General features: G+C 42.9%; 5 protein-coding genes across 8 annotated transcripts; all 5 read right to left on the bottom strand.

The window, feature by feature from the left end:
* Window positions 1-2,125: 2,125 nt before the first annotated feature.
* Window positions 2,126-4,681, bottom strand: rnf215 (ring finger protein 215). The gene is made up of 6 exons (XM_037257897.1): window positions 4,605-4,681; window positions 4,255-4,393; window positions 3,540-3,670; window positions 3,083-3,198; window positions 2,898-2,972; window positions 2,126-2,825 (listed from the first exon to the last, which is right to left on the bottom strand). The coding sequence occupies exons 2-6, from the start codon at window positions 4,338-4,340 to the stop codon at window positions 2,766-2,768; spliced, it is 468 nt and encodes a 155-aa protein (XP_037113792.1). The 5' UTR covers window positions 4,341-4,393; window positions 4,605-4,681; the 3' UTR covers window positions 2,126-2,765.
* Window positions 4,682-5,237: 556 nt separating this feature from the next.
* pxnb (paxillin b) lies at window positions 5,238-18,072 on the bottom strand. Of its 4 annotated transcripts, none has more exons than XM_037257820.1 (14): window positions 17,806-18,072; window positions 10,831-11,030; window positions 10,642-10,724; window positions 10,436-10,575; window positions 10,179-10,362; window positions 9,991-10,105; window positions 8,740-9,891; window positions 8,094-8,360; window positions 7,620-7,997; window positions 7,319-7,477; window positions 7,062-7,235; window positions 6,910-6,991; window positions 6,679-6,827; window positions 5,238-6,593 (listed from the first exon to the last, which is right to left on the bottom strand). In XM_037257820.1, the coding sequence occupies exons 1-14, from the start codon at window positions 17,816-17,818 to the stop codon at window positions 6,327-6,329; spliced, it is 3,363 nt and encodes a 1,120-aa protein (XP_037113715.1). In that variant the 5' UTR covers window positions 17,819-18,072; the 3' UTR covers window positions 5,238-6,326. The 4 variants fall into 4 exon arrangements, with proteins under 4 accessions (XP_037113715.1, XP_037113714.1, XP_037113717.1 ...); XM_037257819.1 differs by lacking the exon at window positions 17,806-18,072 and adding an exon at window positions 11,896-13,721; XM_037257822.1 differs by lacking the exons at window positions 7,620-7,997; window positions 8,094-8,360; window positions 8,740-9,891 and having other exon boundaries at window positions 17,806-17,999.
* Window positions 18,073-18,597: 525 nt separating this feature from the next.
* Window positions 18,598-20,988, bottom strand: ctu1 (cytosolic thiouridylase subunit 1 homolog (S. pombe)). The gene is made up of 3 exons (XM_037257871.1): window positions 20,810-20,988; window positions 19,648-20,148; window positions 18,598-19,503 (listed from the first exon to the last, which is right to left on the bottom strand). Exons 2-3 carry the CDS (start codon window positions 20,141-20,143, stop codon window positions 18,968-18,970), a joined length of 1,032 nt encoding a protein of 343 aa, XP_037113766.1. The 5' UTR covers window positions 20,144-20,148; window positions 20,810-20,988; the 3' UTR covers window positions 18,598-18,967.
* A 761-nt stretch (window positions 20,989-21,749) lies between these two features.
* Window positions 21,750-23,903, bottom strand: crybb2 (crystallin, beta B2). The gene is made up of 6 exons (XM_037257890.1): window positions 23,777-23,903; window positions 23,008-23,095; window positions 22,728-22,846; window positions 22,483-22,615; window positions 22,170-22,312; window positions 21,750-22,091 (listed from the first exon to the last, which is right to left on the bottom strand). Exons 2-6 carry the CDS (start codon window positions 23,068-23,070, stop codon window positions 21,923-21,925), a joined length of 627 nt encoding a protein of 208 aa, XP_037113785.1. The 5' UTR covers window positions 23,071-23,095; window positions 23,777-23,903; the 3' UTR covers window positions 21,750-21,922.
* A 1,459-nt stretch (window positions 23,904-25,362) lies between these two features.
* LOC119126628 (beta-crystallin B3-like) lies at window positions 25,363-27,332 on the bottom strand. The gene is made up of 6 exons (XM_037257883.1): window positions 27,247-27,332; window positions 26,797-26,890; window positions 26,526-26,644; window positions 26,289-26,421; window positions 26,066-26,208; window positions 25,363-25,972 (listed from the first exon to the last, which is right to left on the bottom strand). The coding sequence occupies exons 1-6, from the start codon at window positions 27,315-27,317 to the stop codon at window positions 25,729-25,731; spliced, it is 804 nt and encodes a 267-aa protein (XP_037113778.1). The 5' UTR covers window positions 27,318-27,332; the 3' UTR covers window positions 25,363-25,728.
* Between the last annotated feature and the right edge of the window lie 420 nt (window positions 27,333-27,752).

Below are 27,752 nucleotides of genomic sequence, written 5' to 3'. Positions count from 1 at the left end.
GAAAGTGGGGGTGAGGGCGGGTGTGGTACTTTTCACTTAACCAGGGGTGTCGACCTCCAGTCCTTGAGGGGCCGCGTTCCAATATGTTTTCCAAGTTACCCTCGTTAAACGCACCTGCGTGAAAAGTTTTAGCTCCTTTCACGTTCTGCAGGAGCTAAAACTTTTCACGCAGGTGCACTTAACGAGGGAATCTTGGAAAACATGTTGGAATGCGGCCCCGAGGACGAGAGCTTGACACCTGTGACCTTTGACCATGATATTTCCCTAATAAAGTGGCTTGTTATTAGGTACACTTGAAAATGGCGGTGTACCTAATGGAGTGTCCAGGTGACATCACAGATCAAACAGCCAATCAGAAAGTGGGGGTGAGGGCGGGTGTGGCACTTTTCACTTAACCAGGGGTGTCGACCTCCAGTCCTTGAGGGGCCGCGTTCCAATATGTTTTCCAAGTTACCCTCGTTAAACGCACCTGCGTGAAAAGTTTTAGCTCCTTTCACGTTCTGCAGGAGCTAAAACTTTTCACGCAGGTGCACTTAACGAGGGAATCTTGGAAAACATGTTGGAATGCGGCCCCGAGGACTAGAGCTTGACACCTGTGACCTTTGACCATGATATTTCCCTAATAAAGTGGCTTGTTATTAGGTACACTTGAAAATGGCGGTGTACCTAATGGAGTGTCCAGGTGACATCACAGATCAAACAGCCAATCAGAAAGTGGGGGTGAGGGCGGGTGTGGCACTTTTCACTTAACCAGGGGTGTCGACCTCCAGTCCTTGAGGGGCCGCGTTCCAATATGTTTTCCAAGTTACCCTCGTTAAACGCACCTGCGTGAAAAGTTTTAGCTCCTTTCACGTTCTGCAGGAGCTAAAACTTTTCACGCAGGTGCACTTAACGAGGGAATCTTGGAAAACATGTTGGAATGCGGCCCCGAGGACTAGAGCTTGATACCTGTGACCTTTGACCATGATATTTCCCTAATAAAGTGGCCTGTTATTAGGTACACTTGAAAATGGCGGTGTACCTAATTGAGTGTCCGTGTGATTCCCTCGGTAGGCGCACCTGCATGAACTTAAAACTGGAATGCACATCACTAGTACAAAAGAGTGCAGATGACCATGGGATTCCTGGTCGAAGTAGCCGACTGGTTAGTGATACGGGCTCTTGCTCGATAAGAGGGTGGTTCAATCCCAGGTGTGAGAATATATGTAAAAGTGCTTTTATTGTTTGTTTTTTTTTTTTACCTTGTGTAGTGTACCTATTGAAGTGTCCATGAGGTGTACCTACACATATAAAGCAGTTAACCAAATGTGTGATTTTTATGTTTTAATTGGTGAACATAAAAACAAGGAATAAAACACCAGACAAGTTTTAACACATGTTTATTAAAAATAATATTAAAAGTAAATTTCAAACCAGCAATCCAATGTGAAATTGCAGTAGATATATTGGATAACAATATTTAGGCGTATATATGCATACACTTTATTGAAAAACTACTATAAGTGTTATAAAGTCAAGATTACCCAAAAAGAAGCATAATCTCCCCATTGTTGGATAACGGCGCATCCCTTCATGCAATAAAGTTAGCCGTTAGCTTGGAGAAAACACGCATAAAAGAAGTGGTGTTTCATTGAGTGGTTCTTTCTTTCCTTGGCAAATCATAAATCGACATTCTGGCTTACATAGGTCACGCCAGGAGACGCAACACGTTCACTGACTGAGCCGTTGATGCACGGTAAGGCAGTTCACCCACACTTTAGAAAGTGATTCGTTCACTCTCGTTCACTGGAAAAATTCGATTCCTTGAACGATTCATTCATTCACGAGCCAACACTATCTCAAACTCAATTCACGCTGATTGCTGGTGATATATTCTACATGTGTCCAACAAAAAGGGGTTCAAGTATTCACAAGTACAAGATCTAATCTTCTCAATCTTCATTAACAAAAAACACTTCAGAACATCAAGTTCTTCAGAATGTGAACAAGATAGGTGACATGGTTCTCTCTCACCCTGGTACTTTGCATACTCAGCACATGATTTCTTAAGCTCTCTGTGCATTCAAGACATGTCAGCACAGGGTCACGTGCTCAACAACAACAAAAAAACATTTGTCTGCTTTTCTTGAAATCAGCTATTCTCGTTGCCAACCTTCGTTTCGAGGGAGGTTTTAATAAAGATTGCGACTGGGTGTCGCAATCGTTATTAAAACCTCCCTCGGGGGGGACACTCAGGTCAACAATGGGGCAAAAAGGAGGGTGCCCACCAACATTAAACTTAGATGTCAAGAAAAAGGCTGCAAAATGTCAGCCTGCAGCCTACAAATGTTCCGTGGGCTGTAAGTTTGAGACCCCTGATATAGACGGTATAGTACAGCAGGCCCACAGTAGACCATTATGCGGTTTTAAAAATAGTTATACAACCAGACAAAACACACCATGAGGCCCATTCAGAAGTTGTGGGGGGGAATACAACCCATGTAAAGACAGGTTGGGTTGCAGAGATGCATAATCCATAATTTATACAATACAGCACTAGTGCACAGTAAAGGATTGTGGTTGACAGTTTCAAATAACATGTATGGAATGAAACTAGGACAACTGATAAAAACAAAAGTCATATCATTTATATAATAAATTATATACTTTAGAGGAAATTGTATAAACAATACTGAGTCAATGCTGCATATTGAAGGCTAGAATGTGTGTACTTTGACTCTTGCTTAAAAACGTCCTGAATATCAAGTAATGTTGAAAGGTCACTGTCATGTGTACATTGCTCCATGGAGGTCCTCCAGTCTGTGCTCCCTCTGTTTTCTTCTCTCCTACAGGACACACACACACTTAGCAAACACTTACATGTGAATGTACAGGCGTTCATGCATACACACACTCACCTTGTCTTTCTTGAAGTCCTCGTAGTCTGCATTATCGGTTGGTAGTTCAAGTCGACACAGCGGGCAGGAGTTTGTCTGGAGTTTGAAAGAGTAAAAAACAAAACAAAAATACAATAATATTGCAACAGGAGACAAGATGCTGCCTTGCAAGTGACTAAACCAAAAAATATCTGTGCTCTTAATACCTTGCCCAGCCAGGGCAGTATACATCCAGAGTGGAAAAGATGTTTGCAAGGCATTTCTCGAACCGTCTCCTCCTCTTCAAACTCCAGTAAACAAACAGGACACTTCAGGCCTTTGTCTGCAATAGCAAAAACAAGTTAACATTCGAGAGCAGCTGGGTCGGCACCTGTCATATCCACCGATCGTGTTTGCACGATGTCCAGTCGCTCACTTGTATGAGATGAGGTTGCCGTCACAAATGGGCTGATTTTAGTAAGACAAGAAACAGTGTGTAACGTATCAGAGAATTCTTGATTTGTTGGGTATTTTGTTGAAAATATGTCACAGATCCCTGGGAACTACTTTCCTCTTTTTATACAGTCCCCCTTTATCAACATACCAACAGGTACAAATACATTGTTATTATTGAATATGTCAGCGGAATAAAAACTATTCGTGTTAAATTCATAGAGCTGTCACCTGCTTGTTCAGGGGAAATAACCACCACATTGAGCGTCTGCACAGCTACTTTTGCAGCAGGAGGAGGAAGACGCTGGTTCCAGTCTGATGAGTCCCCCGAGTCCATCAAGTCCAAACCCTGCATGAGAGACCTTCACAGGCAAACACAAGCCAGTATAAAAGGTCAAATGGCATCATGAAGTCATGACTGCTAAAGTAAGCTGGGTCATGACTAATGAAAACCGTCTGAGCAGTTCTTGGATAACCTTGATTATCCAGCTCAAGGTCAATGTTTTTGTACAGCCAGACAATGACGATGCTTGTGAGGCAAAACTGCCACTAGTGGTATGTAGGCTCCCTCTAGTGGTACCTAAAAGAATCACAGCTTAGAGCTAGTCCAATTCAGCTGTATTTAACTTTTTAGCACATTAGATTTGCATATTTTAAAAAGCAGTTTGTTTTTATAAAGTTTTAAAAGTATAACAAATGTAATACAATAAATTTCAAATGAATCAGTTTGATACAAAGTGTTAATGATCAAACTGTGCATCTTACATGTGCATGTTACAATAATATTCAATAAAAAAAAAAAATACTACTAGTTAACATATAGCGCTTCATTAGTATTACACGTAGCGCGCAACTTAGCTTTACAAACGCGCATACTAGTACTTGTACATGAACCTTAGCTGGACTTCAAGGATATGTAATGACAGCTCCAATAGTAGATTGTCACCTTGCCAGCTCAAGTAGAGCGTTCTGGCGGTACTGTTCCTCAGGGTTGGTGGGCTCACAATCGTGCTCCTCGAAGTAGGATGCCATGATGCTATTTGGTTAAAACACAGGAAAACCAACGACAGGCGCTAAAAGGTGAAGTGAAAGTGATTAAAACGCGCAGAACGAAAGCACTAAAGTTCCTGTCAGAGAATTCGAATTGAATCACCGGTCAACATGTTGAACAGATAAACAAAACTGTAGCATCTAAAATGCTCTGTTTCGTTAGATATATTTCCTTCTTGAGTTCGTCAAAATTAAAAAGTATTAAACTTTAATTAATCATCTTTCGAGAAGACCGATTTCACTCATACGGCTTGTAACAAGAAACATTTGTCATTCTTCCGGGTACAACAGACTCAATCACGTGGTAATGGTTTTCTCCAATCAGCGCAATCGAGTGAAAGGTGGTACTATTCCTGTCACGTGGTATTTCTTTTCACCATTCACGGTGCACCAGTTACTCAGCTTTTTTTTTTTTTTATTAAAAACAAAATTAGTCAACTACATTACAAAAGTCATCATTAAAATGTATACAATTTTAAAAGAAACGGAAAAAATGTAAAATTTGAAAATGTAAACACTAGCGGAGATTCATAGAAAGAAAGTGTTGCATATTGATATTTTTCTCTGTGACAAATCATTGTGGCATTATCAGTGGCTTCATATAAATGAATATTAAACATGGGCTACAATAATATTAATAAATGTATTTTGTTATTTCAGATGTTTGTATCAAACTGGTAGCCCTTTGCATTAATCAGTTCCTAAGAAGTACATAGTAGCTTTTACTCTCACACAAAAAGGTTGGTAACTAACTGCAGTAGATGCAGCTCACAGGACTAGTCGTACTTTTTCCCGTTTGCTTTCAATAAAATGTCACAAGGTGTCAAAGCCAACAGTCTTAATACAATCACTCATATTGGACAAAAGACATGCCACGACTGCAGATACAAGTTTAATGGTTTGATAATACAATGCCATATAGCGTCCTTGTCGTCCAACGATTCTGACATAGGAACACAGTAGTCCAGCATCACAGTCCAACCAATGATCACCATCTTTGTAGGGAGTAGCTATCAAAAACAGTCTTGGGAAGCATCCCAGTGCCTCGCCTAAAATTGCAGATTTACAAAATGAATTGTACGGTAATAGGGTGGAGACGCTGGAAATGACTATAAACAGTAATATCTGTGAAAATTTGAGGAAATGAATGGTGAAACTGTTTTCATCAGTGAAAACAAGGAATGATTTGGCAGTGAAACATTTAGCTTTGGCTTTCTACTTACTCAAGACAACAGCAATTACTGTGGAACAATTAGAATTGTGATCAAGTCTAGAAAGACGTTACTCTAAAAATGTCCTTCTTATGTACTGTACATTAAATAAATGTTTTCTAACATGCTGGTATAAACAAATCAAGTCTAAAATGTGTGGCTGATTGAATAAATCCACAGAGTGAAAAGAAAACATCTTCACACACGCCACAAAACAACCAATTGCTCACTCAACCAATTTCCAGTTGATGTTTCACTTACATTAATGCGTCAACTTTGACACAATAAAAGACTAAAACAAAACATCATAAGCTGGTTGAAAATCAGTTAATCGCACAATAGCAGGTCACCTGCTCCCTGCTCTAATTGTCTGATTTTAACTAAAAAATAAATCCTAAAAGGGACATACTCAACCAGTGAGAATGTTAAAAATGCACATTTTATGATTTCTTCAGTCCTCAGTCTTTCATCGCCACCTGACAAGTAAATGAACTAGCAAATGTAATGGAAAGAAAAGAAACTATTAGGGAAAGTTGAAGTCATAAGTTAAAACATGCAAACGTTATTTCACCCTTCATTTCCATTGTTATGAAATATTGGGCACAGTTTATAGACTTAATCCCAAGCAGGATGAATAATGTTTAGCCTATGCATACACACATTTGAAAAGGGTCACAACCTTACGTTGATTGACATCAGTCTGGACTAGTGCCTGCGATGCTACGGACACTTTTCTGCGCAGTAGCTGCCTCGCTCCTTAACTAAAGAGCTTCACAAAGCAGCCGTGGCAGTAGGGTTTGTCGTTCTGCTCTTTAAATGTGCCTTTGTTGAGTTGCTTGAGGCAGAAGGCGCAGACAAAGTGTTCCGGGTGGAACTTCTTGGCCATAGCTGTGATACAGCGACCTGTGATGGGCTTCTGGCAGCCGGAGCACAGAGAACCGCGGCGCTCGTGGTAGTGGACTTCACAGTAGGGCTGGCCGTCGTGCTCAAAGAAACTTCCATTGACAAATGGCGTGAAACACTCCTGAAGAGAAAGAATTGACAGTAGATGAAGATGTATATTCTCACAGCGCATCTTACCGTTCCGCAAAACGCCGTCTGATACACACCCTGCAAACAAAACACTCCGGGTGCCAAAGCGAGTTGAGTGCCGAGATGTAGTTCTCCACGATGGCTCTCGCGCAGCCACCACATTTTGGTGCAAACATGTCAAAGTAATCCTTCCTGCAGTAAGCCTTGCCATCCTTTTCATGGAAGCCTTGTAAGAAGAAGGAGATCAAAGATCAGAAAATTCAATTCCGGTTTTGCTGACGTCAAATTTCGTCAAGAACCCGCTCTACCGTCTGGGTCGAAGAAGCATCCACACTGAGCGCAGAAGAAATGTTCGGGGTGCCATGTTCGATCCAGCGCAGTTACAACTTGCTGTAAACGTGACAAAAACAGATTGAGTTCTACTTGCAGGAAAGGTAGAGGCAGAAAAGCGAGGACGCACATTTAGTATGGGCCCATTGCAGTAGTGGCATCGAGGAGAAAACAGGTTATGGTAATCTCTCTCACAGTAGGGCTGTCCTTCCCGCTCAAAAAAGTTTCTGGAGCCAATCTCCTCTTGACAGTGCGTGCACACAAAGTGTTCAGGATGCCATGTGCGCCCCATGGCAGTCACCAACTAAACAAACACAAATGGCATATGCAAGTAAGGTGCAAGTGGGATCATTTTTGCCCTCAGCGTATAATAGCTGAGCGACTCACCTGCCCCACAATTGGCTTGAAGCAGGCACCACAAACTCCTTTGGCCACTGTCTGCACACCCAGTTTGTTAAGGTCCGACTGCAGGCTCCCAAGCATGTTGTCCAGCTTGTTGACCTGCGTCTGCTGAGCGCCAGAAGAAACCCCTTTCCCTTGAGCCATCTGGGGAGGTTGGAATATGGAAAGGGTTGAGTTGAAAATACACCTGATAGCTTGCTTAACAAGCTAATGGCAAGCATTTACTGTACTGTAAAAGGTACAACAGGCAGAAAGGGAAAAAGAGACAGAGGGTTCAAGCCTGTACCGAGGAGAAGAGTGGGTCACAGTCAGTTTGGCAGCCGACAGATACCAGGACTTTGGGTTCAACTGGTGGTGAAGGGTGGGTTGGACTTTTATGAATGGACATGGGGGGCTCTAGTTTGTGGACTGGTGGTTCCTGAGCGGGTGGTGACAGTGGTGCTTGTGAAGCTGTCATTATGTGCTGAGGTAGAGCTGTGTCTTGCGCTTGGATGTGAGGAGGGGGCGAGGGAGGTGGAGGGGGTGGAGGTAAAGGAGCGGGATGTTGCTGCACCGGGAGCATGAGTTTAGGGTCTTCTATGATAGGAGGAGGACGAGGAGCAGGAGGTGACTGAGGCGGGAGGACCCGTCTCACGGGAGCAGGCGACCCGGGGGAAATTACAATCTAAAGTGGAAGAGAAACAAAAAGGGAAGCACACAAAGAGAAACTGTGGGCACTGAACGTGAATCAACTGTGTCTGTTGAAAAGCCCGCAGCCGACCTTGTCCACCTCGCCGAGCGCTCCGTCAGGGCGGTAGCGTTGAGGCTTGGACGTGACAACGAACCCGTCCATCATCCACTCGTCTGGCTGTTTACATCGACGCTCAGAGCGGGCGATACCAAACTTGCCCTGAAGCTCCTCTATGAGGCGGTCCTGGGAAGAGTTCTTGTTGACAATGACGGGGCCCATTTTCCTGCGCAGGAGACCGTCTCGATACATCGGGTGCACATTGGGGGTCTCCTTAGTGCGCCTTATCACAGATTTGATCTAGACAGGAATGTTGAGCATCTCATCATCAATCCACAGATACCACGGCTCGGTGATGAACAGCAAGAGCACATCGACCAGGTGAGTCGCATGATGACATTTCCGAGCAGGAATGCAGCGTTTGGGGGGGAGGGGCTTAAGAATCATACTCCATGCTGTGGCAAAACCTCACATTCCTTGCATACCCTCTGCTAAGCCAAATAACTCAGTAACACAGTGAGTAGAACAGCAAAGCAATCCATGTTAAGAGCCTAAAGGGCTTTTCCTTTGCTGTTTAGCAGCAGGCACGAGCTGGTAGCGATGCATCACTCCCAAAAGCAAACAATGTCACACGTGAGAAACACAAGGACATCCTGCATCGAGCAAGCGAGATGCCTACGTGTCCTGAGGCAGACACTCTGTCCATATTGGGTGGCTGCAACAAAGGCAGATCCAAGGCAGCGTCCGGCGTCCCAGGACACGTGGACGGCGTCATGGAATCATCCATCCAGCTAGCTTCCGTCAGTGGAGTCACGCTGCCATCTGTGTACAGCCTCTCGGTGTACGGCGTCATGGTGCCATCTAGTCCGTCGTGTAAGGACACTGACAGCTCCTCATCAGCCCAGTCCAGATCTCCGTTGGTGTCGGTACCTCCGTCCACTGATTCATCTGTGATGGTGTTAGCGGTGCAGGTGAACATGTCGGGCTGCACACTGTTTCTGTCCATGAGCAGGATGAATTCCTCCGGCACCTCGGGGACTCCTCTGCCGAGATAGTGCGCCTCCGTGTGCAGCTGCAGATCCTTCACTTCGGCCGCTGAGTGAATTTGTGCGAAACTCATCTCTAGCAGTTTGTCGAGCGCTTCATTCAGGGAGAGGTCTTCAACAGGCAACTGATGCAGTGCGCTCTTGGCTGCAGGTGCTGGCTGCAACAGATGTCCACTGGAAATTGAAGAGCTCGTGATGGTCGTATATGAGGAAATGTTGGTCGGAGAGACCGAGGAGGAGGGTGTGAAGGAGTTATTGGTGAGGGGAGGCGACACAGAGGAAGTACAAAGGAGAAGTGAAGGAGTCTTGGGTATAGAGATAGGAGGGGTGAGGTAGTGAAGGGGTGAGGCTGCAGCTGCTAGGGGTGAAATGCGCTCCACAGATGGACTAGGTGATTTGGAAGTCTTGTGGTCCAAGACTGTGTTTACTGAAGTCGTCGAGGGAGTAGTGGATGGGCTCGAACTGTTTCTCTGCTGGTTGTTTCTGCCGGAAACGGTGAGGACAAGCAGCGAATTGTTTGGCGATGGTGGGACCGCAGAAAGCACATCTGCGACAGAGTCGAGATCACTGGCTGCAGAAAGGGATGATATTGGACTGTGACAAGGGAGACGTTTCAAAGAGGCTCGGTCTACACCGTCCTCGTCTATGTGGAGTTCTAGACCGGCAGGCAAAGAGAACATAGGAGAAGCACAGGCAGATGAGTGGGACAGACTGAGGAAAGGTGAAGCCACTGGGGTGACGAAGGTAGAGACTGGAGGATGAGGAGGGGTGGAAGAAGAGCTGGGCTAGAAACACAGAAATGAGAGTAAGCCAGAAGGCAGGAACAGAGAAACCATCCTGAATATGGTTTTGGGATTTCTTTCTTTTTTTTTTTTAGACTGCACCTTGAAGTCAGACAAAGAGGCCATCAGCTCATCTAACTCTCTTGTGGCACATGAAGCTGAAATCCGTGCCTGCTGTTGCGAGGGGCTGTCCATATCACTGTGGCGAGGGGAGGGGCTGGAAAATAAAATACATAGTGTTTGCCTTTGAACATCAAACATCAAAAAAAAATTGTTAAACTCATCCTAACCTGGTTGAAGGCACTGAGCCCTCCAGCTCATCCAAAAGACTCTCCACTGTGGGCCGGCCCTCATCCTGCCTTGTTCCATTTTTCTTGGGCTCCTCCTGAGGCGGAGGGCTAACTCTTATGTCAGGGGCATTGCCATTCTCATAGTGGGTGATGCTAGTGGATGGTAGGGGTGGGGGTCTCTCTTCTGTCAAAACATAAACATTACTCATTACGTTCTGTGCTAACGGGCCTGATGAAGATGAAACCCTTGAATGCACCTGTAGTGGGGAATGAAGGGGAGCTCTGCTGAACCGCATTAAGCTCCAGAAGTAGTCTGTCAAGCTCAGACAAGTTGCTGCCCAGAGCAGAAGTCATGGCTGATGTTGATGAGTCTGATGACTTTTGTTTGTTTGGAAAGCTGAGGAAGAGAAACGAGTGTTAACTGAAGCAATAAAGAGCAACTGATGCAGTGTAGATGGCAAACCTGTAGACGTGGTCTTCTTCAATGTGAGACGGAGAGCCACTACTGTCCCTCGACCATGAGCTCTTCTGGGCTGAACCTAAAGACTGCGGCCATTTTAAGAACAGTTAAATTAGACACAAAGGTGAATTGATTGAGAGTTACAGTATGGCTCAATTATTTTATCCATCTTAGATTTTTTATATCTTGTACCTGTTGAGAAGAGTGGTGGGAGTGGTCTTGCAGGGAACCATTCAGAGCTTCAACTGTGGGCGGAGGAGGGACTGGAGGAGGAACTGATTGATCCTGGCAATAATTCCCACTCGGGATAGAGTAGGGGGTCTCATCTGGTAAAAACACTGGTCTTTTTGAAATGTGGGACGTGGTTGATTCCAGGTCAGCCAGTAATGCGTCTGCAAGACAACGTTTCCCAGAGCATTTTATGACCTTTCCCAAACAAAGACATAAATCATGGTGTTTTTTGCACGATCGCTTATGTGTGTACTGGTAAATATTGCAACTCGTCCCCAGAGCGATTCACTTCCTAACATCGCCATCATGACTAAACATTCTGACCTTTCAAAAACATCCTCAGCATTCTTTGCCCTTCACTATAAATACAACCCTGCTGTCAATGAGTTGCTTACGTAATTCACCACCATTGACGGCTACAGACGTCAAAGATCCATTTTCACTGGGCTGGCAGCGAATGAGTTACCTGTCCTCCAGACAGCCTCCACTTTGGAGAGACATAGATCCGAAACCATGCGATTGTTCTGAACAACAAAGCCGAGGTGTTTCTGAACCTTGTCCAGGGATTATGTCCTGCTGCTTAGTGGCCAACAGAATGCAAGTATAAAATAGACTCTTACATCACACAATGTATCCATCCTCTGCCAGCTGCATACTTCGACACTTAAGACACTTGGAACACTTTTGAATCACAAGCAATGGAAGAGATAAAGAGAAAAAAACAACAACGAATGGATTACAATATACATACAAAGAATATCGATTGGAACCTGAAAATCCACTTGTATTTTTTTTTTCTATGGATACACAACTTGAAAATAAAACATTCTTCAGGAGAGAGAAACTATCCCTGTTTAGAATGTTGTCTCAGTCATTCCACATCTCCCAGTTAGTCCCACTGAGTTCCTACAATACGACGGCATATCAAGCCATCTACCAGCACACTTTCACAAAAACTAAGTTGAGGTTAAATATTTCATGTCAGGCTCAAACCGGCACCATAAAAAGATCAGAATCTGTACTCACATTCTTGCTGCACCTGTTGTATGTGCCCATCCACAGCAATGTGTTCTTGTGAAGTAGACAAAGATAGTGAGGGGAACAAGAGCAATGATACACTTCTGCAGGGTTGAGGGAGGGGTCTGCTCACCAAACTTGCCTGACAGTATCCCTCCAGTGAAAGTAATGAGATTTTTTTTAATCTTCTCATCCAAGATACTAAATGATTTTGGCAAATGTAAACTGTACAGTATTTTAAATGGCAATCATTTACCAGATCCAAATCCCAGAAAAGTCATGGACACACATGTTGTGACCAATACTGTATATGCATCCTGGCATCCTGCCCAGAGGATACGTGTTGAATTTGTCTGGTTTACCATAAACCACATGGGACTCCTGCCTATTTAAAGCACTAAGCCCAGCGAGTAGCTCATGTCTGTGCAAATGAGCTAAAATATCACGGCCCTCTCAAAATAATCTGCACCTGCCGCTGACATGCTGAACAAGGACCCGCTGATGATGACTGTCACTTAAAAGACAAAGCCTCCAGGAAGGAAAAATACCAATGTTGGCTTGGACAGTGTGATTTATACAAACTGTAAACACTTGCATCGTAGAAAAAAAAAATTGACTCAGTGTCAACAAATATTTTGAGTAAGCTGTTCCTAGAAAGGTTTCTCACACTGGCAAAGAAACACCACTGCCTGAGGCTTTTGAAAATACTGTGCCACTTTCTGAAACCACATTTTGGACTATGTGGACTCAGCAGTTTCCATTTGCATGAGAAGGATAACCATCCAAGAAACAAGGGAGAAAGTGAATACAGTTCTGCATGATTACATACAAAAGATCGCAATTGCATTACGATTGTTTTTCTTTTATGTGTTGTCAAGTCATTTGCATACGTGTTCAGTTAAACACTTAACTCTTGGGTAAAACGATTTCCTCTTTTTTTTAAAGGGAAAGATTTCCCCTCTAGAGGGCAATCTCGAGTGTTGCCTCTGAATGACAGTGTGTGTTTGTCTATGTCCCCAAGTGTGGTTCACAAAGCGATAGAAGCAGTTAGATTGAAAACATGCCCTGTAAGCCAAGCAACAGACTAATCTTTTCCATTCCAAAATAGGGACTTGAAGCCAGAGGACAAAGTCCAATTCTGCTTCGACAGTATACTGACTCAATCGTTCATTGTGCAGTCTCTGGAGAAAACATGTCATCTAGAGGTTTATGACTGACTTGAATGCAGCAGTCAAACATCTATTACAGCGACTCGGAGCCCAGTCAAATGCGACATCTGTGTCCGATTGGGCTAAGCAATTGTCAGTGTGTGGATACACGACACATTCTTGTGGCAGTGGGGCTTGTCCACTCTTGTCCCTGTACCACCACACGAGTTTCCGCCGCCCTACGGTCTTGCTTTTATCAGATGGATGTGAACGTTGATGCAGCATTCCGCACATTCCTTTTGTCCGATGTGCTGAAAGAAAGCAATCGGGCTCAGAAGGAGATGTATAATTAGCACCTATCCTTTCATTTCATACCCACACCTGTCTTGACAGTAAAACTATAAGAGGCAAATGTAAACGGATGCAGAGTCATTCATGCCGAAAATGTCAAATTACAGGATGCGCCCCGCTATCTCGTGCATACTTTGAATTCCAGAATAATGATGATGTTGTCAATACTACAACAGTGTATTTACCGCAGAGCGCACCAAAGAGTGGAGTGTAAGCAGAGCTGTTTAATCCTTTCTATTAACACGTGGGCCATGGGGATGGGTCACCAGGGTGCACAGCTCACCTGTTTATGGACCCGCGATGAAACCCTAGACCAGCAGACTTAGATGATATTTATATAAAACAAGACTGGCAGCAAATGTTAACATGCCAGGAGGGGGGGGTTAGTGGAGTCCAGCCTGCCGGTTAATTAATAGATAGACAAGCACAGCACATGTGCCAATACACTAAATCGCATATAAAATGAGTAACTAAATACTCTCATTGAGTTGAATACTTAATGGCAGAAAATGAAAGCCCTCCCCCCTGCAGTTGAATAACAAATGGGGGCGTAGTCTCGAGACTGATGTAATTGACAGAGTCCACATTCATCCTCAAGCAAATGTCAGGAATGCATATCTGTCGATTGTGTAGGATGTGGCAGGCCCTCAAAGAAAGACCACTTTGTTGCATGTGCTAAAAACACAGAACACCCTATTAACACGTAGTCGTGGTCTAGCGGCAAATGCAAAATCGTTTTTGCTTTTAGCTGGCTTTTACAAGAAATACACAAACATCGTGTAACTTCGGTCGGGTATCAGAGCACAAGGCACAACAGAAAACGAAGGTGACGACATCATTGGCAGCATTTTCAATATGAACGATTTCCAAATATAAATTGTACAATTTAAGAGTGTAGATCAGTTTCATTATTATTTTTTGAATGGTTGTGTTGTACTACAATTAAAACAACAAGCCAGGTTTTAGTTTGTTAGTTTTCTGCACATTTTTTAATCTATTAATACTTTTGTCTGGTTCAAGTTACTCCACTGACTATTGTGCGGTTTTGTTCATTTTGCGAAAGGGTGCCAAAAATGTGCGTATATTGCTGACACAACTATCACCATCTGACGACACAAGGCCTGCAAAAACATTTGAAATATAGACTCTGCAACGTGCACGCATTTGTTACATGCTTTTTGCAATTACTGCTTTACAAGCATTCCCCAGTGTTTTTTTTCTTGCTTTGCTCACATGGAACATATTGCTGTCATTAGCTGGCCCTGGACTGGCTGCTGAAAAAGCTGTCTTTGAATTTTAAGACTATTCTCAGTGTACATTGCACAATGAAATTTTGTTCACAACTCCTAAACCCATTGACGCACAAACAATGAGGGGACAAAGAGAGAATATTTAAAAGCAAGCACGACAATAAAACATGGGCACAGTATAAAATACATTTCTGTTTAAAAACAGTAAATAGACAAATAGACAGACAGACAGACGGTCAGTCTGGCAAGTCTGGCAATACAGTGTAAAGATGCAAAGGGGAGCCAGTTTTTTATGGGCTTTAGCTGTGATGATTTAAGACCCCCTCGTTCCATTTTTTCCATCACAAAACAGTCACGCCTCCCTGCTCTCAAATACCTGAGTTCTTATCATGCTCTTGCAGAGACTTTGCAACGAAACCACTGAGTGACGCATTGCTCTGATTTAAAAAAATAAAATACGAAAAAAAGTAAAGAACCTGAAAAATCAATGTGACCCGCCAGGGCAAAAGAGATTACCTGGGTGGAATCTAAGAAATTGACATTCCGCCTTTACAATTGTCACATTCACTTATTTGGATACTTAATCTGCTGAAATATAAAGTACAGTGAGAGGCAGTCACCAGCGATCCAATTCGTGAAGAGTATATTGACAGAAAAAAAAACCCAATTCCGTCAGTACTTAGTATGTCGTTCCGCACGCTTTCCCCCTGGAACAATAAAGTACCTCAAAAAACTACTTTATGTGCAAAGTAAAAATCATCAATGGACCAGGGGTACAACTAAGAAGATGCAGAGCAAAAAAGACCAAAGACGGGAAAATAGAAAGAATTGTGGAGCCCAGTGTCAACTCCCAGCGGCGTTTCTAACAGTGGCCTTCAGCGCTGACTCTGCTCATTGTTTTTCTCCTGTTTCCTCAGGATGTGGGGCAGGGTCTGTTGCCTAAGCGATGAGGTCAGCCATGCTGCTCGCTCTTCCCCAGATCCAGAACAGGATGGGTGGGGAGTTCGGGAACGAAAGTGATTTACAGCCATGAGCTTCCGTCTTGTCCAGCCGAGGCCGGCGATTTTTACCGGGGTGCAGGCACGATAGGGTGATGATAGCTCGTCGGGTTACACTAACTGTGCTACCCAATAACTGGGACGCAGAAGCCGCGAAATGACTTTGAGTATGCTGTTGGAACACACAACATTAAAGAGCATGTCGGCTCAACCGCAAGCCGTCTTTCAACGAGACCTTGTCTGAAACATGATCAGCTGATATGCTTGTGTATTGCTGCAGGGTTTTTTGGAATCAAAATAAACTTGTCACAATGCTTAGGTTCATGTATCTGTCATTTCATAATACCGCTAAGTTGCAATAACTAAGATAGATGGTCATAATAGTCATGACTTTTCTTCTTGACTCGTTTCTTCTCTCCTAACAAATTTTATGTTTTATAGCTCAAAAGACTTTGGGTAACTATCACAAGACCATTGCTACTGCTGACATTTGGACAGTGAGTGTGGAATCAACTCTCACTCGCCGCCCATGTCACAACTGCCTTGTGATTTACTGGCATCCTATAACTGGTATAAACGGACGCACCCCAGGGGCTAACTCGGAACCCACTGAACTTCAAAGTGCTAGCTCTCAGAGGGAATTCCCTTTCCTATGGAGGTGGAAGGAGACTGATCATGTTTCCAAACAGAACATCTAGAAGTTGTTGACAAGTGTGGTTTAAAGGATGTGAAGTAAATACTTGACACTGTTCATCTTTACATATCCATGATGGCCCAGTGAAAAAATTGATGGGTGATAACACTTAAGAGCGATTACTGTACCTTACAGAAAATAATTAGATATATTTGAAACAATTCCAAAGCATCAGGGGCTCAAGTTTGACAGGGTGACAGCTCCCCCATTTGGGGCAACATGTATGAAGTCAAGAGTAGAAATAGGTCATGACCCACAGAGTATTTGACCTTGGAGCCTGCATCAGAGTGATGAATTCTTCTGCAGCCCGCCCCCTCCGCACCGCCTTCAAACTTGGGCTACTTCAGCAAGACAGCAGGCTCCTTTTGACCAACAATCAGCCTTTCACTCGCCTTCTGGAGGTGTTCACACCACAAGACAAATAAATAAGTCAGGCCAACATCCCAACACCTGCTTTTCTGCAATGTAAAATCCGTAGCGTGGACAATTCTAGAAGACAATGCCACTTGGAACTGTTTCCTTGGCACCAATATGTCATTGGATGGCACCATAGCAATACTGCTATTGCCCTGAGCACAAAAACAGCAAACAGTTGAGTTTTTAACTACAATGGAGGTAAAACTAAAAAAAAAAAAATTCACAAGTTTGCAAACAGTTAACTATGTGAGGGCACTGTGCATCCTTATATACACTGTAAGCTGGGTTTAGTATTAGTCACAAGCTTATTTCATGTGTATCACTGCTAAATAAACCTGCATTCAAGGCCAAAATTTCCCATGAAGGCATTGTGGTTTTTGCTTATTATGACTGGAGCAGCAGCAACGACAACATCAATTTGTAAGCTGTTTCTATAGTGCTGTACAGAATCACACCCCAATAAAGCAAACTGTAATGTCGATGCTGTGCGAGCATTACTTATTTATTAACGTTTTATGTCGCTTTACAGAGGCTCGTCATTTCAGTCTCACGGAGTGAATGTTGAATTTCACCATTTCATCACAACTCATCTTTTTCCTGTCTTTTCTTCTTGTGAATACAGACAAGGGGAGGCCTGTTGGCGTGCCCACCTCTCCACGTACAATCAGCAACTTGTTGAGGCAAAAGTTGACGGGTTATCATCAAAAGATCAGTCAACAAGATCCGCAGTACGGAGTAAATTCGGTGGATAAAATACATGCTACGAGTTATTGAAATGGAAATCTGCTGACGTCCCAAGGGAGGGACTTTTAAAATGTAAATGCTAGCTAGGATAACACTGATAGAATTGCTGCCAAAAAAAACAACAACAGCGGAAATATGTAAAATGTCAAATGGGGTAAAGTTTCACTATAACTTTGCGTCAACATTGGAATGCGTCTCATAGTGAATGGAGAAACTTTTCCTTGTCACGTTGACTCCTCCGCCCTGCTTTCGCCGCTACTTTGGTTTCTCAATCCCGAACACGACCCTTTCCAATGCAGCATGAGGTTAAAACTCACCCAGATCGTCCATGCTGAGTGTCTGCTTCGACCCGTGTGACTCAATGCCACTCCACTTTGAGCCAAGTGTGAGCTTTCCTCTGCAAACTGCACTTCTGATTCTCCCTCCTGGAAGTTGGTCAGGGTCGTTCACGTGAACGCGCTAACTGTGTGCGCGCACGATACGTGTACTTCGATGGAGCCAGAGCGCGCCTGGCACTCAACACGCGTGGATTTTGGAGCGACATCTAGTGGCCAAACGACCACGTCGTCTTTTAACGCGGAGGTCACAAACACATAATTCAGTAAACAATGGTAAAACATTGTTCTGACAAGATATAAATAATGCCTGCTATCCAACTGTGTTTTGGTCTGTTTATGGCATATGGGTGCTACTCGGCGAGGTACATGGGTGTGTAAAAAGTTGAAGAATCACTGTACTACACAATTTTAAAGAAGCCTTTTGCAAGGATATCATCTTGCAGAAACCACTCATGCAAAATAAATGCGACAGTAATTAGACAAAAAATGGATCGATGGTTTTAAAACTTGAGGATTAACTGTCATTTCTAAGCATAATTAGTTTTGTTTGAGACAGCATATGACATTTTAAAGGAGCTGGAACTTCCTGCAGGAGATCCACTACTGTGAATTGCTCAAGTGTGAACAACTACCCATTTATTGTAAGGAAAACATGCATCCATCCATTCCTTGATTCTTTTATAACTTTTTTTTATTAGAGGACTGGTCACCAAATGAAGGGATGCATATTTTTTTGCTTAACATCTTGTGAATTATATTGCATAGCCCCAGTTTGAGAACCCCTATTTAATCAGGATTGTCAGTGCAAAATTAAAGCGTGCTGGCACCATCCACGGAGTCAAAAAGAGCTACAAAAGACATAATTAATAGTTAAAAGATAATTAAAAGTGTGAAAGCAATAAATTCTGCTATAATTATCATTTCAAGTGGTACTCCAACTCCAACCAAGAATGTTAAAAAAAAATTAATAGTCATGTTATACACATTATAGCACATCAATTGATCATGGGTACCAATAACCACAGTAACGAACTTTTAAAAATCCCCTGGAATTGGTATGGTCAATCAAAGGTGGCAGTTAAGTGTGTTAACAATGTTCATTTTCAGAGAAAAGTAATGTAATTTCTTGGTGTCATACTTGTCAAATGTCAAGCACTTTCAACTTCCTCACCTCCTTTTCAGTAAATGGCTCATTGTTAACAATTTTTTCATGCAAGCGGTGATGTTTTCCAATGCCCAGCTTGGGCAAGCCTCTATTCAGACCCTCCAGCAGCACACAGGCCTTACACAATGTCTGACTGGAGATATAACCACACTTGCTGCAAGTTCCCTGCACAGGCATCTTCACCCCCTCTCGTACAGAAAGATTCTCTCCCGAGTGGATGATATCAATGATGGAGCTGGAACGTATGCTCTCCAGATCTTTTAAAAAGGTCCTTGCGTAGCCGCGATAAGCATTGGGAGAGTAGATGCATTCCGTGGAAAAATAGTCCAACTTTTTGAAGTAAGCATACAAAACGATCTCTTTCTCATAGGCGTATTTGAGAGGCTTGCAGCGTGGTACGACCCCGTCGCCTTCGCTGTTGGTGGAGATGGCGGTACACCGCCGCAGACGCGCAATGTCCCCTCGCAAGACATTCATCAGTACCGTTTCGGCTACATCATCGGCATTGTGACCTGCAGAAAACCACAGGCATTAGTCTTCATTGACTTAAATGCAACCTCATTCATTCAACATCAGCAAAAAGTGATTTATTATTAAAATGTATTATTTATTCAAATATAATTGATTAAAAAAGCAAAACTCTATGATAAACTTACCTGTGCATATCTTGTCCACTTTCAGCATGACGGCTCCTCTATCCAGCGCCTGTCGTCGGAACACGCCACAGAAGGTGCAGTTATTTTTTAGTCCCACTTGCTTCACTATGGCGTCCATAGTCCATCCGTACAGCTCCTCATATGACACGATCTTCAGTGGAAGCTCATACTGTTGCTGATTCCTCTTCACCGTCTCCAAAGAATCATCTCTGTAACCAGTGATGCCCTCATCCACAGAGAGGAGCATGAGATTCAAGCCGTACGAGTACCTCTCGTTCAGGAGCTTCATCAGGTGCGCCAAAACTGTGGAATCTTTGCCACCAGATGCAGCGATCCCAACGATCTCACCAGGTTGGAATAACTTTGCCGCCACGATGGTTTGATGCACCTCCTCCTCGAAGGCCCAGAAGAAGCACTCCTTACACAGCGAGTGGCCCGTCTTTGGACGTTTCAGCATGGCACGCTTCTCAACGCAGTTGCTGCACTGGACAGGCATCTTTGCTGTTGAGACAGTGATGTGATTACATCATTGGGTCTACAATCATTTTGACAATTTTCCAATAAACCCAAGCTTTACTGTTCTAATTTTGTATGTAGCACTATTTTAAATGGTTAAATTTATGGACAATGGACATCAATAAAGTTTTTAATTTAAACATAGCATTATGATTATTTGAGATTATTGAGATTTAATCTAAAGTTCTATATAAGATAGGTAGTGTTACACCGTTCTTTATTTACTTCTACCCAATAGAAGGAAATTTATGCCATATATGGCTTGGTCGACGAGAGCTAACTAAATGGCCACAACGATCATCAGACCTCATCCAAATGGATTTCTACTTTCAGTGTGATGTCCAAAATATATTCAAAGACAACTACGTTGTATGTTTATCAATTTTATATACATCCTCACTATAAACGGTGACCAACTCTCCCACGAGCTGTATACAAAATAGTAAGCAGCAACAAATTTTATTATTTATTAATTGATAAGGTTTAGGGAGTCCCACTTTGATGTACTACCACTAAAAGCAAAGTCTCAATTTTGAGTCTAGAATGGAAAATTGCTCCCTTTAAATTTACCATGATGATTCTCACTGGTTAGCTACTACAGCACAAGGGAGTATGAAGTCTCGTTTAAGTGTAAAACGTTTCATACCGTTTTAGCAGAGTCAGGGTTGAGAAAGAATGCCAATGTACGGAAGAACTGTAGCACAAACGTGAACTTCTGCACCTCAATTAAGAAGTAGTGGAGAAAATTGAGGCATTTGAGAGGCGCATACTGACTAGCTAACTACGGCTTCGTGCCATCGGCTCTTCTTCTTCACTAACTAACGGGGAGTCACGTCAACTGCCAACAGCGCACCCTGCCGTCAACGCCAAGAAATACCTCGCCAACGTTTTATTATGTACATTTTGAACATTCACACTAACTGCGCTTTAAAGTGTTTCTAAATAATAATTCAATTTAAAAGCATTGATCATAAAATATAAATGCCCTTTTTAACTCAAATACAATTTTATAAATAAAGATTAAATACAAATGCATGCTAGCCTATAGTACTCACAAATTAAATACAATTGAACTGTGCGTTGAAAAATATCCTCTACTTGAATAATTGGGAATAATTGGGAGTAAAGCTGTACATGAAAGGCAACAAATGTTTTGTATTGGATTAAAAGGCAAACGTTTGTGCCACTGTAACACTATGTACAGTTTGAACATTAATAACACTTTGAATTGGTGGGCTTTTGTCTGTTTCTCTGGCAAACTCCAAGAATATCCGCGTAATGATTGTCTATATCAGATGATGAACTTCAGATTTATCCCAAATGTACGGATCAAGCAGCACAAGACACACTGAGTTACTGCCATAATTAATTATTTTAATTGATTATTCTTTTTCTTTTCATGTCCTTGAATTGTTTTTCGTGCAAATATTTGCTGTAATCATGACATTGTCACATTAGCCTATATTAGCGATCGACCCTGATGCAAATTTGGGCAAAAAATCAAGTTTCTCAGGCCAGCTGACAGCTAAGAACATTGAGATGGTGTAGCACATTCTGGTCATTTTCACAGAACAGACTCGCGTCGAGAAATGTAAGCAAGAAGCAATTTATTATTCAGTCGCTTCAAATGATTCACTTCTGCAACAGCTGCAATGAGTTGGCCTATCCATGCAGTTTGCAACTCATGAAGGAAATGCTCATTGCTGGATGGGAGTAAGCGTGCAGAGGTCAAGGTTCATACTTGGAAATACGCATGAGCTTAGTTGACGGGATGAAAAGCACCCCTCTGATGCCACTGCATGTCTCTGATGCGCCGAACCGACTGGATCTGTGGGATCTGGGCGCCGAACTCCGTGTTGTCCTTATACTCGCCCTTCTCGAACAGATACTGGTAGCCTCTGTAGCCCGGATATTGGTAGCCCACCCAACTGGCGTGTAAGGAGCACAAGTGGAATTGGATTAGTTTGAAGCTGTAGGGGACGGCGACTAGCTTTAGCTGGACTCACGTGCCGCTCTGAACCCGAACAGAGGAGACTCTTTCCTGGTAGCCATGCGCGTGAAAGCTGGGGACATCATCATCGATGATTTCTATCTTCTTGCCTGCGAAGCTGGGGTTCTCATAAAGGACAATCTTGTGCTCCTGGCTGTCCTGGGAACCAAACCGAATTAGCAGAGTGAGTGACGTTCTCATCAGCAAATTTGGTTTCAAGCTTTCATCCTGCAAAGATGCATTTGATGCTCTCAGAGCGAAACATTAGGGGCAAGACGTTGTAGTATATGACAAAAAATCACTAGTGGAAAAAAAGTGCGCTTTCTCACCACTTTAATTGGTCGGAATGCAGCAATGGTGTCACTGCGCCTGCTGTTGGTCCAGGAATCCCAGCGAGGATACTCCCCCTTCTCAAACACATACTGCTCGCCCTTGCATTCGGTCTGCTCATATCCCACCCACCTGAGAGGAGTTAAAAGAAAGAGATCTGGGCTTGTGTTCTATGTGGACATGAAACCACAGAATAGCCTTCTCTTAAATTATATTTGGAGTCCATCTCTAAACCCACACTCACGGTCCACAAAGCACCAGTATGGAGCCCACTTTCTCCACGCCTGCTTCCTGGAGGTTGTTACAGGGACCAGTCAGCTCATGGCACCGTCCCTGGAAGTTTTCCTGCTCATAGATAACCAGCTGGAGGGCAACAACAGACCGGGAGAAGCAATGTTAATTCATATGTATCTGCCAGTCAAGTAAAATCGTGGCCATTTGAGTAACACAGCGCAAGTGTTGACTCCAAAGGGGTAAGTGAACCTCGCGGGTGGCATCTTTCTTTAATGCAATCACTTTGTTACCTTGAGTGCACTGGAGCCTGGCTGCTGCTGCTTGGATGCGGGGTTCTGATGGTCTGTGGCCATAATAAGTTGATAGGCAAAGATGAAACTGAAACCCAAACATAGCATAGCTACATTTATTACTGTTACAATACTATAGCTAGATATGCACATACAAAGCTAAAATATGAAGATGATGAAATATGAGGTCACATTTTGAGTTAAACTGATTCTTTGGAAGCCACATTTACACTTTTGTTGGGGCCAAGCAACCCGCCCTCTTCAAAATGCACTATTTAATATCATGACACATTACGTGCTTAAAGAACTGAGAAGGAACATGTTAATTCGATATAAACATGTACAGAAATAAAATAAAATGTCACAACTTTCATTTATACCCGAGCTTTTCAAAATATTCTTTTGCTGAGTGAAAATTCAACATCACTGACACACATCACATCTGAATATACTTTTTGATTAGCTTTTCACAACCCACCAGTTACGAATCACTCATCGAAAGCATTCGAATAAAATATACATTCATAAAGCAACCTTTAGAATTTTTTCCACTTTCAGTGTCAAATAAAATATACCATTCACCAAATAAAAGCTCACTTATACTCAAATTATCCTAAAGTACAAAAACCTTTGATGTGAATTTGTAAGAGAATGAAAACAATAACGAAGGATTACGTGACAAAATAAAAGAGTAGCAATGCATTTGTCTCAAATTTAATCATCATGGAAATGACTGTTAAAATCCAAAATAATAAAGATGAAGTCTTACCAGTGCCAGTCCGTGCCAGTGTGGTTGTGATGGTGCGCTCACTCAATATATACAGGAAACACAGGGGGGAAACTCTGCCAACATTACCCACCGTGACTGTGCCAGCTCGCAGAGAGGCCTGCCATAGGCCAGGCGGACTGAGTTGAGGGGTCACTGCGTAGACTCCCACCCCCTACGCTGGGGTGTCCCCCCCCAAAGTAATTTCATTACTTGTCAGTTTTATCCAGCCAGTCATTGTTGAATATCCCCATGATTCAGCACAAACAGTGCCAAAAGGTCCCCAGCCACAATGAGAGAGTAGAGTGAACATTCCTGTGATGCGGCTCGTGGAAGACAATGCTTAGAAAGTTATTTTTCATAACTATAAAGGCAGCAATTGAAGTCAAGTAAATTTTAATGCAAACTCTGGTCAAACAATCGTGTCTAATTTACAAATTACAAATTTCATAAAGCAGTACTTTGCCTCGTGTAGTTGTGTATTTAGCCTCTAAATAACATTATGATGTTGGATAATTTTTTCATTATATATTTTACAAAGTAAGTTTTAGATGTATAGAACTGTATTGTTTACGTTCTTAGAATTCATGTGTTGTGCCGCAAGTAAAAAAAATAAAGCCCTTTCAAATGTCACCTCATGCCATTTTAGAATCCGCTGGTTTTGACACCATGTGTCCCAGTCATACAGTGAAAAAGAAAAAATAAGTCATTTGGTCAAGATTAAACAGGTCATACAGATAAATTAGATATGCTCCACACCAAGGCATTTAACTGCCAACTTGTGAAATGAGTTGATTGTAGTTTGTACACATCTCATGTACGTAGTTTGTGGAGCATGTTATTTACAGTACATACAGACATGCGATTGTGTACAAATACAAACTGAGAACTCTTAATTTGTGGTCTGACAATGGTATGGTGGAAATAAAATCATAAAACAATAAATAAAAGAGGGCAGACTCATGAATTGTGATTTACAAATATTTTATTGGTGGCAGATTTTCACAATTATTCCAGATTCAAAGTCATATTTTGCTGTGAGGCGATTCACTCCTGTTATCAAAGGCGGCTGACTTTGTCATACAGTGTAGACATCGTTTTCTAAGGTTAACCCTCTACGTCTGTTATTTTATCATGACGAAGATGGACGCTTTTCATTCTGTGTTTGTTGGCTGTTTCTTATAATTTTAGGGAAAAGTTCAGGTAATGTAAGCTATTGGGAAGGTTATACACCATATGTATTTTGTCCTTGGATTTGACCATATCCATCCAAAGGTTTCCTACAAAGTGGTCTGGCCTACATTTTATCAGTTTCATTTACACTTAAGAACTACGTAAATCGATATGCATAGGCTCAGGGTTATATGCTTTTCTTTATGATATAATTTGCATGTTTGGGTTGTGTGTGCAAAGAAGACAAAGCTACAGAGGGGTTGCTTGATACACTTGAAGATGTGAAGAGTACATGATCAAATATTTTACGGCTGCTTGTGGCTGAGTCACATTTCAAAATTGGATTTTTGATGATTGTCTTTCAACAGGTCATTACAATGCTGATCAAACAGACAATGAGGACTACAGGGGGGAAATGTGGTGCACTATATTTTAATAGCAAGCTTACATACATTTTGATATAGTTTCCATGCTTATGACTAAATGCTAATCACACACTGACAATACATTGTGGCCTCTTTATGCTACGGTAAAGTGGTAGACTGGAATAGTTTCACATACAGGAAGATTTTTCACTTCTCGTGACTTTTCTACAGTGTTTACATGACATCTCTTTGACTAATTACATGAGCATTATTAACAACCACCAATTGCAAGTCGACTTTTATTGGCCACGGAAATATATATGGCACTCCTGTGGGCATAAGCAGCATTTGTCAAGGTTAGTGAGGGCAGAGACAGGGCTCTGCGTGGCGCTTGGGAGAGGCAGGTTAGGATCCCGCTCAGCTGGATCCACCTTTGGTAGAAGGAACAGGTGGTGCTGGAGCAGGGTCAGGGTCTGGAGTGGGAGCTGGAGCCGGATCTACAGCAGAGAAGCAGCCCGTCTTGTGCCACTGCATGTCCCGCACGCGTCGGACAGACTGGATCTGGGGCACGGGGGCGTGCCAGTCATTCCAGTGCTTGAAATCCCCTAGTTCAAAGATAAACTGGCGCCCCCTGTAGCCTGGGTACATGTAGCCAACCCATCTGGAGAAGTTTCACAGATACACAGAATGTGGAGTCCAAAATTGCCCACAGACTATCAGGATAATATCAAGTGATAGTGAGGAGAGATCTTACGTTCCATTGAGAGCTTTGACACTTGCTACGCGATCCTGAAAACCGTGGCCCCACAAACTGGGAACGTCATCGTCAATAATTTCCAGCTTTCTACCTGTAAAGCCGGGGTTCTCAAACAAGTGTATCTTGTGGTCAGCACTATCCTGAAAATGGACGGGAGACACAAAATGCTGATATGGCAAATGTAAAACCCATCGAGATTCACGAAGTGACTTATACCCACCAACTTGAGTGGCTTTAGGGACAAGAGGGAGTAGCTGTTCTGACTGTTGGTCCAAGTGTCCCAGCGAGGGTACTGGCCTTTCTCCAGAATAAATTGTTCCCCCGTGAAGCCGTGACGATCATAAGCCACCCATCTGTTGGAATAAAAAGGACAACAAAAAGGATGTGTGTGATTAAATCGACACATTTCAAAGAATGCATACATGTGTGAATTGAAACATCTCCAAAGATTACTCACGGCCCACATTCTACTATCACCGAGGCAACCTTCTGGAGGCCTTTCTCGAGTACATCTTGACACTCTGCTGAGAACTCAGCTTTGCTTCCCTGAAAGTTCTCAAATTCAAACAGCACCACCTGGGTCATAGAGAAAAATAGAGGGGGGGGGGTCTTTCAGGCATTCGTGAAGTGCGAGTTAAACAGTTTAGAAGAAGGGCGCGTTCAAGCATGAGTGGCATTATTGGCATGTGCATAAATCTCACTGCTGCGTATGCTTGCTATTTCAATACCTTGTATGTGGCTCCGGCTCCACCCTGGCTCTTTCCTGCAGCCAGCTGCTCCGGGGCACCCTGCTGTTCTGACATTCTTCCAATTGCTCCTCCACTTTTTAGTTAACGCACAAACACACACCAAAAAAGATACCATTGGCCATTATGTGCACCTTGGTAAAACGGAGCATGCAGACCAACATTCAAATGGGTCAGACATCATTGAGAAATTATATTGTGGTGTCTGTGAGTTGAAATCTGATATAACAAAATGTATGGATTACGCCTGATATGTATGTCAAAAGCAATGTGAATGTTTATTAAATCTATATACCAAGTACATTTGGCTCAATCAATTCATCTAAATAGGACAAGATTTTTCCATTAATGTTCACTGGTGCAGTATCCAACTCCAGATTCTCAAAATTGCTAACCAATTCACTCCTGTATCCGGATGCTGATCGACTTTACCTGCGTCTGTCTGCTAAGAAGTGGCGCTGTCCTTTTTCAAAGCCACTTGGTCGTTGGTGGGGTTGAGCCATTCAAGGGCAGGGACAGGGGGGTATTTATGGTTTATTTCTGGCCACAACAGCAGAAAAGGGGGAGCTGTTGATACAGCAAGTCTGTCACTCACATTGTGTCCATCACGCTGCCTCTCAATAGGCAGCTGTGTTGGCACAGGCTGCGCTGCCTGTCCGCCTGCCTGCCAACCAACACTGTGCATAGGCACAGAGGCGAGAGAGCCCAGAGGATTGCATGGACAACCTCACTCAGCACAAATATACGAGGATACGACCAGCCTTGGCTTGATTGCACCAGAGCTCCTCACAAAATCCAAATAGTGTTATCAAGGCCAAACTACAGCGGTAAAGACTTGGACAATATTTGCTCCAACTACCCCCATCTAAAAAAAAATAAAAACAACAAATCATAGGGATTAGGGTAATGTTGCCAGAGATGAGACAGTGGTGCAAGTG

The sequence above is a fragment of the Syngnathus acus genome, chromosome 9 (genome assembly GCF_901709675.1).
Source record: "Syngnathus acus chromosome 9, fSynAcu1.2, whole genome shotgun sequence".
Taxonomy (NCBI): Eukaryota; Metazoa; Chordata; class Actinopteri; order Syngnathiformes; family Syngnathidae; genus Syngnathus; species Syngnathus acus.
Note: the sequence above shows the minus strand (reverse complement) of the source record. Positions and strands in the feature narration are given on the sequence as shown.